This window comes from Marasmius oreades, chromosome 6 (assembly GCF_018924745.1).
Source record: "Marasmius oreades isolate 03SP1 chromosome 6, whole genome shotgun sequence".
Classification (NCBI taxonomy): Eukaryota; Fungi; Basidiomycota; class Agaricomycetes; order Agaricales; family Marasmiaceae; genus Marasmius; species Marasmius oreades.
In genome coordinates, this window is record NC_057328.1 from 3,784,633 (window position 1) to 3,801,869 (window position 17,237).

Here is a 17,237-nt window from a genome sequence, read left to right on the forward strand (position 1 = left end):
GAGCAATGCATCTCGAACTGTCTCCGACACGTCCCTCTCTGGCAGTATCTCAACCATTCGGATTTTTGGATACGGGAAGAGAGGTGAATGAAACTGTCCAAGGTTCCTCAGCTAGTTGGCTCCTAAAATACGCCCCGCCAGACAGCATCGACATCCCAATTATGGTCGCGCGAACCAGCAGTGAGAGTCTTCGAGAAATGATGTGATGAATTTTAGGGCAGGTTGAAGCACCTCAGGCAGGGTTCTGACAGGTAACGTAAGGGGCTGATAGGCCCCCGTAGGAACCGTGAGAAAAGGGCCTATGAGGTCTTCCTACCCAGACGACGTAATCACATCTCTCCCTACTTACACCTACCAGTAGCGCATCAACAAGGATGTAGAAGCATGTATCGTTCACGTTACCCAATCACACCTTTTTTCTCAATACCTTTTATCCTTCGCGACGCGTTTCACTCCTCAAAATGCCCTTCGGAACGGTTGTTCGTAGTCCAGGAAAAAAGCGGATGAAGGCCAGGGCAGACCACTACGTGTCCGTACCAGGAAACGCACGAAAGCGTGCAGCAATCCAGTCGCGACTCGCGTCGCTTATAGCTACTGCACGAGCAGCCAGCTCGCCATTAGTAAACGATGGCGGACGGACGCAAGAGGAGATGGTCGATATTGCAGAGGGGGAGCCAGGCAGAGATGTTGGAGGGGTTGACCAGGATGGTATAGCCGGAAGGAATGGTATGGACATCGATATTCTGGAACCCGCAGATCCAGATTCGTTCATCAGCTACATTACTGGAATATCGACACCCAGCCTGAATCTGCCTTCATCGGATAATGTCAGTACGACACGTCTCAGTGACGCGTCTTTGTTGAATATACGCTGGAAAGACCTACTCCCAACCCTGATGGATTCTTTCCTGGTCTATCGCAACAAGTCCGTGCGCAGGCTCGATCCGTTACCGCTGCAATTCACACGTCACTGTTCGACGGGAACCTGTAAACCAAGACAGTCAAAAGTGCGGTGTTACACGTTGTGCAGTGCGTGCAGGCTTCCTTTCGTCTTTATGGCATTTTTCTGATATAGCGTACAGGTTACTGCGATATTGTGGTACCTCACTGTGAATGCCTGACATTACCTCAGGTTTTAGTGCAGCATGGAATGTTCCCCGCATCTCCCTCACGCCTACGGACCGCATTCTCCATCGAGCTCCTTGACCTGTATCATAGGTTGTGGCAGCGTTCATCAGATGCAATTACATCCTTCTCTAGTGCCCTAATTGCAACATACAAGTACCGCGGTTTTTCGTTGTATGGTGAAAAGGTACGGAGTCATCTACTTATCCGAAACTTAGAGGTTTATATTGGTCCTCTGACTCTAGGGTGGTGAACAGCATGACCCGATTCGTCGTCCGCTTAGCCAGGCTATACAATGGTATGACTGTCTTGCAGTCATGGTAGAACGCCAGGTAAACAACATCATTGATACCTGCATCTCCGAGGGTAGTGCGCCTTCTCCTACTGCTCACGCCTCTGGCTCGTCGAATTTACGGGCGGCTGTCGACACCGCACCGACGCCCGCAGCGCTTGAACCGTTTGGCAGCGGTGCGCCGGGTCCTTTCGAGGAGTTGTCCAAAGACGAGTGTGCTGCAAGGTTACAGCGCCTGTGTCCCTGCTGCTTCGGTGGTAATAAATATGGGCTTTCATTTGACGAGTAGGTGATTCTATCATATCTGTATGCTCCGTCCTTGACTTTGTTCATATGGTAGTGGTGGCGACATTCACGTAGCACTTGATGGTAATTTGCACCATCGACAGCTAGCTTCGGCTGGAGAGGGAGTTCCCTTTTATGACTCAACACGATTTCTCTCCAAGGCCTTTGTGGATAGCGTAGGAGAGCGGATGGCAGCAGCCCGAAAGAAACCACCAAAACCTCGAAATCCGAAGGTTCCTGATGAAGCAATTGATCAGTGTCGTGAGTCTTATCATGCTGCAAAGGGTGACTCGAAGAATGCGGCTTCGGATGTCTTTCGCGAAAGGGGACTTATGGGACTTGTTTGCCGACACGACATACCAGTTCTCATAGCGTCTATCGATACGCCAGGGGAACAACAGAAGTATGCGATAGCACTGTTTGAAGCACTGTTTTCCCTCATCCCCAACTTTGCTACTGTACTTGGATTATACGACATCGGCTGCGTGCTTGACCGTAGCCTTGAAATGGTGAGTATTTACGCTTCGTGACCTTATTCTATCTTTGGCTCATCACCCATAAGTATGATTTCCTGCCGTTAGAATGCGCCTCCAGATTACGGCTGGCGACAAGTGTTCTGCATGCATATGGACACCAGTGGGCATGTCAGCTCAAATACAACCCTCGGCTTCGAAGCGGATTGGGTCTAACGGATGGCGAGGGTACGGAGCGACTGTGGGCAGCATTGAGAAAGTTAATTGGTCCAGAGAGGCAATCTTCAGTAAGTTCCCCTCTCGATGGCGACTTGTTTCGTACTCATGATTTCATTTAGCGTGAACGGCGCAAATGGTTACTCGATAGATGTCTCGACTACGTTGCCGAGGAGCGACAAGAGGACCTGGGAACATGGATGACGACCAGGCTGTACAAGAATGTGCAAATCAAAGAGAGCGAGGCGAAGAATGACTTGGAACAGGTTGGGATCCCAGTAGCGGAGCTTCGTCAACATTGGAAGGAACAAAGAGATGCTCAGACCTCTGTTCGTTCTCGTGAGTAACTGTCTATTTTTTGAATACCGACGAACCCTCATTGGAAAGCATAGATGCGCACCTTCGCCTGAAGAAGGAGCTCAACAAGGTCTTACAACTCCAAGCCGAAATCGACTCCCTCGAAGAAACCATCTCTGCTACCAAGACATCTATCAAACACCTACCTCACGTGTCTCCCAATGCACTGGACACGCTCTCCGAGCTTGAGTCTGCACATCTTAGTCTGAAGGCACGCGCGGAGGACCTCTATGCTTCCCTCAATATTCCCGAAGATTTTCCTGACTTGAAAAATATCCCTTTCGACTTTCTTCGGATGCTGTTGATTGCAAGAGACCTCAAGATTAGCATCCGAAAGCGTTCAATCAGAAGCTTTTATGAGTGGCAAAAGCTGGACCGTGCCGTTGGAGGGCGCGAATTTGCACTGGGTAAGAATCTTTCGAACCGGAACCACTGGAGCTACCACTAACACAATTTTCCTCTAGGAACGAAAGCACATCAGCTCACCCGGAAGTCGATTACCAAGCGAACTCCAGCGCTTCAGAGCGCCATTCGAAAATTCAATGATCTCTGTGACAAGCTTCGAAAGCTACATAACTCAAACTATGCTGTCCCTGTTCCAAAGCCTCTCCCAACCGACTTAACAGCCCTTCGCGACCCAGAGAGGTCATACCTCTGGGAAGATGTCTGGATTTCCCGCTCGGACAATGACATTGCTCCACGCTGGTTGGTGGATGAGAATGTACGCAAGGGAATACGAGCGATGCTGACCCTCGAAAGGTGTCGTGAAGAACGTGCACGACTGGAGCATGAGGCTCGCAATATGTGTAAATGGTACAGTCAGGAGCAGCTGAGTATCGAGTTTGCATGCGCGTCGGCGAAGTGTGGGTTTTGGTGCATTCTAAAAGCAAACGTGTGCTGATATGCTTCCGTATCACTAGACTCGAAGTTCCGGACTCTCCTAAATCTGCGACTGCAGGCTCACCTGGATCTGGCGGTCCGATGGACAAATCCTTTCGCCTCCCTCTCACAGCTACATGGTGTTTCCGAACTTCAGACTCTGCTACTCTTCAGGCCGTTGTAGATGAGTCGGTGGGGGAAGACGTAGATGAGCTGATCGAAGAGTTCCATGATATTGGATTTGTGGATGCTATGGCTGATCAGTATCTGGCTGAGGTGCTGGATGATGTGGGTGAGATGTCAGATGATTATGCGGGTGAGGACAATAATGGGCATGCGAGTGAGGACAAGATTGAAGAGGGCCATGTGCATGCTAAGCAAGAGGACAGTAACAACATAGCATTCGATTGGTTGCTGCCGGTACGTAGGCGTCTTCTTCTTTACTTTACCAATTAACGTTCAACGTGATTTCAGTCAGGCCTTCAACGCGACTCAAGCCTTCTCTTTCTAGTGAAGACCTTCCCACAATGGCGTACTGCAGGCGACTTGTCGTCAATCCGGGAGCTCACAAGTACCATTACCCAGATGCGGTACACATTTAGGAGTGAGATGCTCGACAGGATAGATGGTAGAACTTCGCGTCTATGCGGAGATTCTATAAACGCCTGTGCTGTGCTTCTACAGGAGCTAATATCTAGCGACTCTTCGATATCCGGGAGTGCTTTATCTTCGCCAGATACAGCCGGCAAATTCGCTATCCTTTCGACCTATGTTACTCCAAAAATATTCGAAGAGCCTGGGAATCAAGGAGTTTGGCGTTTAGCGAGGAGGAGTAGGTATTGGTGTTATGAGAAGTGGATCCTACCGCTACATGACAGGGAGATGGAGCATTGGCTTCTAGCAGTCTTCTGTTTGAAGTCTCGCAACATCTACCTGTTCGATAGTTTCGGATCGAGAGTAACTGTGAATGCCTGGGTACCTGTGAGTAATAGTAGTGAATCCTCCGCATTAGAACTAATATTATCCTTCAGAAGATGTATACTATCCTCTCTTCGCTCGTAGAGGCTGCACAAGAACATGGTCATCTGCAGTCCGTATCAAAGTCTAACTGGACTGTACGACCGTTCAATGTACGTATCGCACAAGTTTTTTTTTACTTATGGATAGAAACTAATCTCTACTTAACCAGGATGAACGACTCCAGTCAAATGGTTACGACTGCGGGGTATGGGTTTTGTATACTATGACAGCTATTTTACGTGGAAAGACTATTCCACTCACACCAGAGGAGGAGATAACAGGTTTCCGTGTGTGGCTTTCAAAAATGATACGGTATCTACCATGTAAAGTACTCGAGCCCTCAGAATCACCCTCATCAGATAGCGAGATTGAGATGTATTAGATAGACTTTATTACATTACATTCCCTTGACCCAACCTCGTCAGACTCGACTGCCTCCGGTGAAGAATAGGCGTCTCTCCTCATACGCTGATTGAAGCTCCAGCCCACCTAGCATTGCATACGAATGAACGTCATCTATCCAGACAATTGTTTCTGCAATATCCCGCATCATCTCTTCCACCTTACGACGTGTAGTACCTTCCGCTAACCCGGTTTTGATATTTACTTTCCGTAAGATGGTTGCAAGGGAGTTGGCATGGACTTGGAGCTTTTCTTTCTGTTGGTCAAAGTAGCAAGCTTGGTCAAAATTGACGTCGTAATCGCAGGACATGTTCTTGACGTAGTGGAAGTATAGTTGCTCAACATGAATTTGTCGGTTGGGAACAATCTTTGTATATTCACGAAATATTTGTATAGCTGACTTGTCGAGGGCTTCCAGGCCGCTATCTTGAAGTCTGTCGAGTGATGAGTGAAGTTGGAAAAGAATAGATACAGTCTTGCAGCATACGGCTTGTTCTGGTCATTTTTTGCATCTCGTTGCTTTCGTTTTTGTTGTTGTCGCTTGCATTCCTTTCATACTAAGATTCTAAAGGGGAAAGGTCCCGATGAGATGAGGAAGAGAGACAGAACAGTGGAACGCACTCGTTTTGCTTCTCAGAATATGCCTTCTCCTCTCGGTGTTGTTTCAATTCAGCTTTATGTCTAGTAGAATACCGAGTGAATATTAATATCTTCGAAGCTTCATGAAGGGAAAAATAAACCTTTCACGATAGCGTCTGGCACTTTCGTTGTTGGCTTCACGTTTTTGAGTGATGGTCAAGTATTTGCACTGTCTTACCATCAAAGTTGCTATTGAAAGTCGTTACGCGAAAGGATTCAACTGGTCGATTTCATCATTTTTTGGGTGAGCATATTGAACCAATGTATTTGCGAGATTCTTAGAAGATACGAAGAATACATGTCCTACAGCCCGATTCCAAGAGATCTAACGTGTAGGTGTCGTTTAGCAACAAATATGAGTGATTTATGTTTCCCCGGAGAACCGGCGTTACCAAGTTACCGGTTAACCGGCAACTGTAAAGTTCATCGGATTAAAGTTCGAACTCATCGAACTCTAAATCCAACCACTAACACAAGACTAAATTCAACTTCATCAACTTCACTGCGACTGACGCTGATCCGACACTCAAGAACTAGACGGAAAGAGTTATTGTTGCTGGTGCGTAGCTTGCTCTATCCACGTTGTTGCAATGTGCTAATGATAAGGTGTTTTTTATATCACATTGACATTTCAACTGTTTTTAATATCAATGTGACATTTCAACAGATGCGGCGAGCTTCACGACCCTGCCTTCCAGACCAGAAAAGGAAGTCCTTGCACGACTTTGCGCTCACGATTGCTCCAGCATTATACACTGCATACTACAGAGGCAAAGAGGAACTGGAGAATTTCATCAATCTTGCTATGGTATACTGGCTCAGAGTCTGGCCAGAGGAGATGGAGATGGTTGAATCGAACAATGTCAAAGCACTGAAAGTGGCGCAGCAGGATTGGCGGAAAAGAGTTCAGGAAATCAGACAGGTATGTTCCATCTCATTTTCGGGAGAGATGGTTAACGACCATGATCAGTTGCTCAAGTTTGAACTTAACTACAAGGCATGGGAATACGAGACTGAAGATTACAACCGCAACAACGATCCCTTTGCCAGTATTTCTTGGAGAAGGGCAATGGAACAATTGCTGGAGGAGGATACTGAATGGAAATCATACCCTCAAGCACTGTAGATATTTCTTGTAGAAAAATGTCGTATATTTCTTATGTACTTGCCAGAATCGCAGAGCCGTTGACATAGATAGGACGATTAGATATGACGATTAGACAAGATAAGATCATCAAGCATGTGACTCCGACAAACGCCGATATTCCACGATATTCCGTTTACTCTGTTTACTCTGTTCCAGTCATTTGTTTTTGACCACGTCGACCAACAACCCAACAACCCACTTCCAACACCAACACCCCAGCGCTGCCACACTCCTTCATCCCCTTCTTCAATATCTCGATAATCCAGAGGACAAAGTCAGACCTGGTAAATAATGATATATAATATTCTTTCCCAGTGCAGAGAGCCAGCAGAAACGGTGAGCTATCTAATCTCAAGGACATACAATGATTACTGACCAGCGGACTGTGATCGTAAGGAGTAGTAAGGAAATGTAGGACACGCGTCGTACTTGTCGCCATGGATCCTCCCGTCCGCCGCTTCTACTGCTTCTACCGCCTTCGACGCCTGTCTTCCTTTGACCGATAAAAACGCGCTCGCCTGGCCTTTTTTTTTACTGCTTTTACCACCACCACTGCAAAGCAAGTCCTCAATTTACGCGTCGTTTTTTACAAGCCCTATCTCATTTTATCTCTTGATACGCTCTCCACGCGTTCTTTTTTTGCTTTTTGATTCTTGGAGGTACGCATAATCATAAGATTTCTCTGAGTACTACTTACGTCTTGATTGTAGGATGCAACTTCAAAACACTCCAACCCCTTCACAGTCTGATGAGTTCGATCAGGTGCAAGGAATACAGTGGACTGCCAGTATGCTAGCAGAAGTGGATGTTATAGAAGCTGCTTCTGCTACTGGGCAGCTACCACGAAAACGACCGCTGTCACCCACAAAAAATGCTCCAGAATTTGCGCGAATTCTTGCAGAAAAACGCAAGACCGAAGCCGAAGAGGCGACGCTGCTATCTTCCAACGCTTTGTTGTCTTCAACTGTACCATCTACACCACTTCAATCTCCACTGGTTCCAGATCTTCCCCCAATGACTTCAATATCGCAGCTACCCTCTCCTTTGGTCCCTTGGCGCCCAATGTCGACGCCACAGTTACAGTCTCCTTTTGAACCCTTTCACCATAATTTCTTGCCTATGGCTGGCATACCACCACCAGCCGGATTCTCTGCTACGTCGCATATGCCACTACACCCCCACCCAGGTATATACCTTCATCCACCGCCTCCACCTACGTCCTCTACCATAGAGAAGACTGAAGCTCGGTCGACTCCAGTGCCTCAAGCCTCTCCAGGCACACCACCTCCAGCCGGAGTCTCTACGTCGCACCTCCATCCAGGGATATTCCTTCATCCACCACAGCCTTCCTCTTCTCATATACTGCCATCTCAGCCTCCATCCGCTTCTTCGTCTGCTCCTACCATCGAGAAGACTGAAGCACAACCGACCCCGATGCTTCAAGGTGACGACGACAGCTCGACAACATTACCTGAAGCAAGTGCAGGTCCGGGCCGTGCTTCTAACGCAGAGCATGTCGTTTATCAGCGCATTTGTGCTGAACTGGACTGCGTACTCAAGAATGGAAGTCAGGAGCTTGGCCAAGATCCTGAAGTCATCCTCGGCCGCTACTGTATTGACAGTAGCGTTGGGAAATCTAAAGGGTTCAATTCATGGAATGCATTTCAGCTGGCCCTGAATGAGGAAGAGACGTTGGTTGAGATTGTGGCACTGTTAGAACCCTATGGTGGACTTGGATGGAGTTGTGAGTATCCTTTGCTTCTATCCTTGCCGTCATCAGATTCTCATGAAACCTCTAGCATCATCGCAGCCAGACAGTGAAATGGTCCTGGACGCATATGTTCGTTTCAAACGCCTTACAGGCTGGGATAAGATCCTTCGAGATATGTGCTCGATGAGTGAGGTTGTTGTTGGTCACAGCATCCGCTCTCGACGGAAGAATTTTGATAAAATTTTCGACCAAGTGTCAGCATTGGTAACGTCTTTATTTTGTGTATTTGATATTCTATTCAGCTAATGTTTGTTTGTGTTCAGCTTAATTGTGGTCATAATCGCTATTCATTTAGCGGCATAGTTCTGATGGTCGGCAACAATGTTAACGAGGACCAGTCACTCGCTCGGGCATATGCCACTCCCCGGCTATCACAGGTATGTACAGTCTCCCTTCTACTTAGTTCTATAGCTTACTATCCCCCCGTAGTTCGCAGAGTCCTGTTGTATGGCAGACTCTATGAATTCCCTTTTGGGACATGCACGATCGCTCGCCTAGTGAGTTATATTTTAATTGTTTTCTAAGTCTCTAACTGGTTGACAGCTATGCAACACATCGCGAGGTCGTCAAGGATGAAGCCCTGTCTACCTTGCAGCGGCTTGGATACAACATCCCAGACGAAACGTTGGCGACATTCCTTGCGCCATTGCCGGAAGCTGCTGTTGCTAACACCACTACCACCGCGTCCTTCCGGCCACAACTGCCAAGTCCTCAAGCAACATCGTCGCAATCCAGCGACACGGAACTCACAAACACAGCAAGAAAGGCAGTTCTTGCACGTGCATGTAAGCCCAGCTTTCCTTCATATCTTTTCGTTCGTTCTAGTAACGGATCTTCATTTATAGCTGAGTGTGAATTGTCGCTACCTAAGCTACACTGGAAGAAGCTAAATGAATATCTGTTACCACGGGGCTACCAGGTCGTCAACTATCCAGCTGGCGTCACCCTTCCCTGGGACATACCTGCTCCCCTTGCGAGCAAAGGTATCGGTGCCCATAAGCGAGTCGAGAAGTTACTGCTAATCTCGGCTTGTGATATGGCTAGTGGTCACTGTCTTACGTTTGTCAAAACAGACGCTTCGGGTGAGGGTCCATTACTTTCTTTTGTTTGAGATACTGATTTATATCATCAAGACCTCATGAACGACAAGGTGCCGTTCGTGTCCTTTTCACCTGATGCTGATGGTAAGGTCAGCTTTGTCTATGCTTCGGCTTTGGAAAGAGGGAAGCTGCCGACAAGGTCTAGAAAGAAGGGGAAGGGGAAGGGGAAGGAGAAGGAGACGACATTTGCCGCTGAGGATGATTTGTATGAAGAAGACACTGACAGCAAGGACGAGCTCGAGGAGGAGACACCAACTGCACGTCCCGCTCGAGTCACCCGTGCAAAATCTCAACCACCCCAGGCGACTGCTCCCTTCAAGGCTCCATCAAAATCATCTCGCGTAAAGCTTCAACCCCCCATTGAAACTATTAGTTCTATCCAATCCTCCCGTGCCAAGTCTCAGCCCCCCGCTAAGGTTTCCCCTGCTGTCCAACCGAAACTGACTACAAAGCCCCCTTCTGCACTTCCACCCTCCGCCTCCCACTCTTCAGCTATCAAGAGGGTCACATGGAATCTCGACAATGCACAAGATCGTGAAGACCATGCCGCAGACTCTGCATCTACAGCTGGTCAACACGGATCTGGTTTTACATTTGAGGATGGTATTTCCAGTACGTTTTTCTCTTCTCTATCTCCGTTATCTACTCATCCCCTCTGTTTATAGGGCTGAAGAATACTGGAACGGAGAAGGCACCCCCTATCTCAATGCAGGACTTCATTGGGGGGGCAAGAGTTCCGAAGCGTTCATCGTCTTCCCCCCCACCTGTTGAAGATCGTGGACAAGATCCACGTGCGCAGAAGAAGCCACGACAAGGTTCCTACTCGCTCCCAGAATTCCCTGCATTCAGTGCAGGAACCGTCGCTTCCTCTACAGCTACTGCCCCCGTAAAACACGCCGCTCCAGCTGTACAACAAGCTGCCCCAATGTTGCACGCTCCAGCAGCTAACGCCGCCGTACAACCGGCTGCCCCTTTGCAGGCCACTCCAACAACAGCAGCACCACCTGGCCCATACTGGCAGACTCCCCCCCATGCACCGCTTCAGTGGCCATCTGGAACTGTTCCGGGACACCCTGGATATCCATCCAATGTGGCACTGTTTGCCGCCCCCACGCCAACCTCACAGCAACCTGGATATCCATCGTTCGCCCCCCCCATGCCTACCGCACAGCGACCAGCCATGTCCCAGGAACAGTTTCAGCAATTTCTTGCGCTTGCGGCATCTCTCTATCAACCTCAACCTGGTAATATACCTGGTGCGAGTGGCTATTCTATGCGGGGGCAGGATGCTGCTCCAAAGTAGGTTCGTTACACTCCATACCACTGCATTCATACGATTACCTGTGCTCTCCAGTTGACTGGTACATGCTCCTTCATTTGTGCTGTCGTTTACAGAGAACAATACATCTATTATGTGTAGAATGTGTAAATTCGTCTCCTACAACGCTTAAGTCCTTGCATAGTAGAACAGTAGGGACCTGAGAACAGGCACGTCGTCTGGGTAGGAAGACCTCATAGGCCCTTTTCTCACGGTTCCTACGGGGGCCTATCAGCCCCTTACGTTACCTGTCAGAACCCTGCCTGAGGTGGGTTGAAGGTTCGTAAAGCGTACAGGGTTACGTGAGGTCGATCCGGCGTCCTCGATTTTCTGGTGTCGGCCATTTGCATCGTGAGAAAGTGTTTCCGGATGGAACCGTGTGCAGGACCGGGCCGGGCGCAACTTGAAAGTCCCGACTCCTACCACAATTCGCTCTTCATCCTGTATGGATACCGCGGGGAAAAATACCTACAGCTGATGTCGGAGATGCATCGAGGACCGCCTTACATCTTTCAACGACGGTTAACAGAAGCTACTGCAGCCGCTGCATGTTACCGTTGATACCAGGTTCTTCAATTGTAGCTTTCAGCGGCGCTGGTTGATTGAATAGCGCTGGTTGTACTTCCGGCGATCATGGCGTTTGTGACCAGTCCGGTTCTCTTCAAGTTCTCCTCCTATGAGTGGCCGGTTACGCGTTACGAGCCACTGTCATCCTCAATCTTTCCATGCTCCCGCTTCCACTTCAATCATGCCTTTCTCAACGTGGGCGCCCAAAAAGATAGAATTTCGGATGACTTCGGTTGAACATGCCCTATACTACTGGAATGATGTCGATAGTACCACCTCAGGCAGGACTTTGACAGCTAACGTAACGGTCTGATAGACCCCCATAAAAGCCGTGTGAAACCGGGTCTAGAAGGCTCGCGACTTCTGTAGGTTGATACACACCTCCCTAGCTACCGCCCTACTCCTCCTACCAGTGGCATGCATAAGAGCTCAAACATACTCGGCAACATTGATTTTCAGGTAAACGAACGTGGTACAAACGAGTGACAGCGGTAAGGATCATAGGAAATCGATAGTAGGTAGGGAGCGGAGGTATAGCACTGTAGAATAATACACAGGAAATGAAAGATTCATCTCGTAGATTCAACCCTCAGTTGGCATTTCCTCCCCACTGGTGCTGGACATCACCTCTATTGATGCTGCTCTCTGGGGGTACCGGCGACATGGCAGCATTGTGGACTGGATAGGATCCTGGATACGCGTGCGCGTACCCACCTGGGGTGGTAGTTTGCCCCGACCCTGTATAATTGAGACCTCCTGATCCCGGATACACATGCGCGTGCCCCACCGGGATGGTGGTTTGCCCTGATTCTGGATACCCATGCGCGTTTCCGCCCGGTAGGGTGTTTTGTCGTGAGGAGGACGGTAGTGGATGGCGAGCAGGAGGATATGGTTGGAGGTGGTACCCCGAGGCTGCCGCCATGGCCATCAATGCCTGGAGGTGTTCATGGGATAACTGTGGTGCTGAGGGGGGTTGTGAATGCATAGATGGATGACCTTGCACGTTTGGTGCATGGGGGTGGGCCATGGAAGGCCGTGTTTGCCCTGGAGGTGCTTGCGCATTTGTTGGTGCATGGGGGTAAACAGTGGAGGGGTGTTGAATCCCCGTTTGCCATACTGACGGAGTGGATGTGGGAAGCGACTGAGGTGGTGGTGCCGGATGAGGTTGAGGAGCGATCTGCGGCATTGTAGAGGTGTGAGGTACCCCAGCCAACAGTGGTTCAACAGTGGATGGGGGTTGGGGAGCGGAGGAGCCGTCATTGAGACGAAGCTTCTTTACTTGGGCCTCATCCACGAGAGAGGGTGATCTTCGCTTGCTACTTGTAGCATCGTCGAGGTCCATTGCTGAAATCGGTGGCTTGAGATTGGTCTTGCTCCGGAGGCCTGTATAGTCCATGAGATTATGTGGAAGGTACAGTCAGAAAAACTTACTATCGATACAGCTGTAAGCTGTGAACCCCATCTCGAGGTCATTAGCCGCTGCGGAGGTATCAACAGCCGTAGATGTTGTAGTGATTGATCCTGTAGCACCTTTGGAGTCTTACACCGAAGTTAGAAGGTCGGCCAGTAAAGAAAACTAGAGACGGCTTACGCAGTTTCCCTGAAGCTGGCAATGGCTCCTCCCACGATACCTTCTTGGGCCGGGCCGTCTCGGGGGATTCGGTCGGTGCCTGGGACTTTGCTCGAGAAGTAGAGGCTCTGGGTGGCAGGGCCTTGGGAGGTGGCTGGGACTTGGAGCGTGTGACGCGCTGAGGTCGAGTGGTAGGTGTCTCATCCTCGGGAATCCGTTCTTGCTGTGGTACATCAGCAGGTGCTTCGTCATTGACAAGTTGATCATTTTCATCGTCTTCTACCTCTGAGTCAGAGAGCATCTCAGCACTCAGTTTAGCCTTCCCCTTCTTAACCTTCCCCTTAGCACGGCTACCCCGCACTTCCAGATCCGGGAGATCACGATAAAAGACTTGACGAACCTCGTTTGTGGAGTTCGGTGCATAGGAGAGAATCGGAACTACATTGTTTATGATATCTGAATGTACCATGTTATTAATTATATGTACTGAAGGGAATACAGTGACATACCTGACTCGGGGTGCGAGACAAAAGTGAGTCGATTTTGACAATCTTCGTGGCATGCAGCTACGATGAGCATGCGAGAAGATTTGCTAAGCCCCCCAATCCCTTTACTTGCAGCAGCAGGTGGTAGGTCCCAAGGTGCTAGGACCGAAACTGGGTAATTCGTCACTGTAAACCCAGCTGTCCTCATGATGCTGTCTAATGACTTCCAGGGTACTTTCCTGGAATCAATATTGAAACCAGCATCGGCTACACAGATTATCAGCAGGGAATATCAAGATACAAAGCAATTGATAACTTACACCCACGCTTAACAACAGCTTGTCTGGCTGCAGTGGTCAGCTTTGCATCATTTGCGTAATTCAGAACGTGGACACCGAGGAGTGTAGAATAGGAATCTGATCGAATTCCAGATGGGGTTTCGGATGAGCACTGTGCAAGGATCGGTGAGGGTGTAGAAGGAGGTGGAATGGTAGTGGAGGTTGTTTGATCAGCTAGAGGTCGCAAGGGCAGGTTGAACCGTTCTGCCAGTGCCATGACCTCCGACGAAAGGGCCTCGCGGCGCACATTATCACTAGAATTTGACGGTCAGAATGTGGCGAAAGGGGAGACGGTGTTACATACTAGGCGAGGGATCTCATGTATCCTATGAGGCTGCTTTCATCTGTCAAACAACAGTCTTCGGCAAACTGGAGGACATTAATATCGTTGCCGAATAAAGAAGTCCAGAACCTACTGTTTTCAATTTAGATGTCGCATAGACGTGCGCCAATGACTGATCCTCATTTACAAGGTTGCCAAAAAGAATGACAACACCGCTAAAGCTGTAGCGATGGTCTGCAATATCCAACTATGGGAACATCATATCAGGAAAGAAGTGGTTGAGTAGAATGTGACCTCTTACCATAGCTTTGACCTTCTGGAATATACCTTCGAAGGACTTTCTGCGGTAGCGGTGAATTTGGACAGGATTTAGCAGCCTTGCCGATGTGGCTTCCCGGAGGACTTCATCCCAATCCCGAACAACATTTTTGAAGCTTGCGAACGTGAGGGCAAGCTGCTCCCTCGTTGGTTGAGAATTGCCTACAGTTCATGATTAGTATCATTTACTCGAGCTGAACAGACATGCTGTACTTACCGTCCCACTTAGTGTCCTCTGGAAGTCGGTTCATCTCCTGTCTGAGCACGGCCTTATTGCCCAGGACCCACTGTTGATACGAGTTCCAGGGGTTCTCCTTCTTGATACCCTTACCACGGCAATCGTGAGAGAGGTATCGACTTAAAACAAGGTCTGGTGGTAAGTTGAGTTGATCTGCCGTCTTCTCGATCAATTTATCCAGTTCTATAAAGAGATCCTCCATTATGCTTTGGTCCGTCTTTGTCATACGGCCAGATGGGGGCGGAGAGATCGCAACGGGAGTAGACGACGCTGTAGCCAGAACCAGAGGGGGTGGTGGTGTGGTAGGAGATAACAAAGCGGCGGGTGGTGGTGTAAGAGGAGACAAAGTGACGGGCAGAGCTGGAGGTGGTGTGAGGGGAGACAATGTCGCGGTGGCTGGGGCCAGAGAGGGGGAGGAAGTGACAGGAGGATTGAACTCCTCTGTTTTGACTGTGTTCGCTACCGCTGCCAGTTGCACATGATGGAGGGGTGCCAGTTGCGCATTTTGAGGTGGATATCCTGGATGATGAGGATACCCGGTATTTGCCAATGAATCTGGCGGACCGTAGAACAGTGGATTGTAAGGTGTGTGTGAGGAGATGGCGAAGGGATGGGCATAGTGGTGTACTGGTCCAACCAGATGACCTGTTGCAAATGGAGAACGCAAAGGTTCACGTTCAGGTCCTACCGGATGACCTGTTGCAGATGGAGGATGCAAAGGCTGTGACGGTAGTGGTTGCGACAGATTCACAGAGACGGATGGTGTAGGAGTGGGTGATGTTGCCGCGGCTGCTGCTCGACGCCTTGCCGCAAGCTGGTGAATACCTTTTGGGGCTTTTTTTGTTGGTGAAAGAAGCTGTTTTCCAGACACAGTGAGGGACGTGTCCTCTGCAGACGTAAAGGTAGCAACTGGGTCCTTGTGCGCTGATTCACGCGCCTCAATGTCGTCCAGACCTTCCAGTATTTCTTGTGTGATATCTTGAGAGAAGGCGCTATCATAGTCGTCGGTAGTCTGTACATTCGACAGTTCACTAGCATTCTGAGAAGAGGGCGGTAGCTGTGAGGAGGGTGGTAGTTGCATAGTCAAGATATTCGTGTTCAAAAAAGAGGTTCTGTAGGAAAATTAGTATAAAGGTCGAGCTAGGAGAACACCAGAGAAAACATACTGCTCAAGAAGATTTTTTTAGTCGCGTCAAGTCGCGTCAGAAAGTACGATTTGTAGTGGGTGATTCTAGTGCTGAATAGGTCGCGTGTTTTGACACGAAATGGACTGTGTCTTTTGGAGGCGATTGCTTGCTAAACTGTGGTGATAGTGGTTTGAAGGAAGCAGCCAAAAAAAAAAAAAAAAGAAGGAAGGCCGGTTTTATAGGTGGCGGACCTGCTAGAAGCACCAAGGTAGAAGCGCGTTAGAAGGATGTATCGGCTGAAAGATCTCGTGCTACCTCTTCTACACCTTCTACATTGTGTAGAATTGTTGGTGGCGAATAGTATTCAAATGTGGTGTTGCAGACTAAGTTTGGAAGTGTGGACAAGAGGAGATGGATGAAGTAGCTAAGAAAGACGAGACGACGTGACAAAGCCCAAAAAAAACAATGAAAACAAAACAAAAACATACAAGGACAGTAGGCGCCTGTTTATACTTGGGTGCTTTCGACTGATACAAGCAGAACACAATTTTACATTAAGTATCGCACTTCATACATTGGCGGGCTAAGTATCAGTAGAATTGTGGTGCAGCCAGATACACCGCCAGTGCTAGTGCTGCCACTGAGTCCTGCCAAACCTCCTCAGGGTCTTTTGACTCCAGCTCCTTTTCCATCTCTCTTGCTTTTTCGTTGACCTGTTTGTCGTGAAGGGATTTGTACGTAGCCCAGCTACTATCCTCCAATACTTGACGGAAGACTTGTTTCCATGGCATTCCTTGGTAGACATCCTGAGCTCGATTGATTATGAGGCGGTTGTGGAGTTCGAACGCTTCCTCGTTGGTGCGACGGGCAATCTGCTGAATAGAGTATGTCAACACTGATACAGAAACCACATCAACATGACGTACCTTTTTTAATAGCTCAATCCTCATTTTGTGTTCCAGCTCTGCCTCCTTGTCTGCTTCCACGTCGTCCAACTGACCCACTGCTCGCTCTTCTGGCCAAACGTCTAACCAAACATCCACAGCAGCATCGAAAAACTCGATAACTTGTTCTTTCCCCTTGTTGAATGCTGGGTGTAACGCTGGTGCAATTATTCGGGTGAATGCGCTCAAAGAGAGTGAAAGATAGTCTGGTTCCTGATGATATAAATTGGGTTTTGTCACATGTGGGGTTGTCGACATGTTCACTAAAATGACGGAGATATCGGATTTAATCAGTAAGTTTTAGAATAGAACTAACAAACGACGTACAGGTTGAACGTTCTTC

The 17,237-nt window shown here is 48.8% G+C and overlaps 6 protein-coding genes across 6 annotated transcripts; 3 read left to right on the forward strand and 3 right to left on the reverse strand.

Annotated features, from left to right (window-relative positions):
• Positions 1-461: 461 nt before the first annotated feature.
• On the forward strand, positions 462-5,029 carry E1B28_010678 (uncharacterized protein; the record flags this gene model as incomplete). The annotated part of the gene is made up of 12 exons (XM_043155654.1): positions 462-1,029; positions 1,083-1,312; positions 1,371-1,702; positions 1,758-2,211; positions 2,265-2,462; positions 2,514-2,730; positions 2,784-3,155; positions 3,213-3,609; positions 3,669-4,047; positions 4,102-4,608; positions 4,659-4,757; positions 4,817-5,029. The coding sequence occupies 12 exons, from the start codon at positions 462-464 to the stop codon at positions 5,027-5,029; spliced, it is 3,966 nt and encodes a 1,321-aa protein (XP_043008127.1).
• Positions 5,030-5,068: 39 nt separating this feature from the next.
• On the reverse strand, positions 5,069-5,359 carry E1B28_010679 (uncharacterized protein; the record flags this gene model as incomplete). The annotated part of the gene is made up of 1 exon (XM_043155655.1): positions 5,069-5,359. One exon carries the CDS (start codon positions 5,357-5,359, stop codon positions 5,069-5,071), a length of 291 nt encoding a protein of 96 aa, XP_043008128.1.
• A 996-nt stretch (positions 5,360-6,355) lies between these two features.
• E1B28_010680 (uncharacterized protein) lies at positions 6,356-6,814 on the forward strand (the record flags this gene model as incomplete). The annotated part of the gene is made up of 2 exons (XM_043155656.1): positions 6,356-6,610; positions 6,659-6,814. 2 exons carry the CDS (start codon positions 6,356-6,358, stop codon positions 6,812-6,814), a joined length of 411 nt encoding a protein of 136 aa, XP_043008129.1.
• Positions 6,815-7,546: 732 nt separating this feature from the next.
• Positions 7,547-11,009, forward strand: E1B28_010681 (uncharacterized protein; the record flags this gene model as incomplete). Its single annotated transcript, XM_043155657.1, has 8 exons — positions 7,547-8,579; positions 8,635-8,810; positions 8,870-8,983; positions 9,036-9,103; positions 9,150-9,391; positions 9,452-9,688; positions 9,740-10,318; positions 10,372-11,009. 8 exons carry the CDS (start codon positions 7,547-7,549, stop codon positions 11,007-11,009), a joined length of 3,087 nt encoding a protein of 1,028 aa, XP_043008130.1.
• A 1,171-nt stretch (positions 11,010-12,180) lies between these two features.
• E1B28_010682 (uncharacterized protein) lies at positions 12,181-15,904 on the reverse strand (the record flags this gene model as incomplete). The annotated part of the gene is made up of 9 exons (XM_043155658.1): positions 12,181-12,974; positions 13,023-13,130; positions 13,183-13,617; positions 13,671-13,913; positions 13,967-14,238; positions 14,289-14,353; positions 14,401-14,514; positions 14,569-14,747; positions 14,803-15,904. 9 exons carry the CDS (start codon positions 15,902-15,904, stop codon positions 12,181-12,183), a joined length of 3,312 nt encoding a protein of 1,103 aa, XP_043008131.1.
• Positions 15,905-16,540: 636 nt separating this feature from the next.
• On the reverse strand, positions 16,541-17,152 carry E1B28_010683 (uncharacterized protein; the record flags this gene model as incomplete). The annotated part of the gene is made up of 2 exons (XM_043155659.1): positions 16,541-16,825; positions 16,877-17,152. 2 exons carry the CDS (start codon positions 17,150-17,152, stop codon positions 16,541-16,543), a joined length of 561 nt encoding a protein of 186 aa, XP_043008132.1.
• Positions 17,153-17,237: the final 85 nt, after the last annotated feature.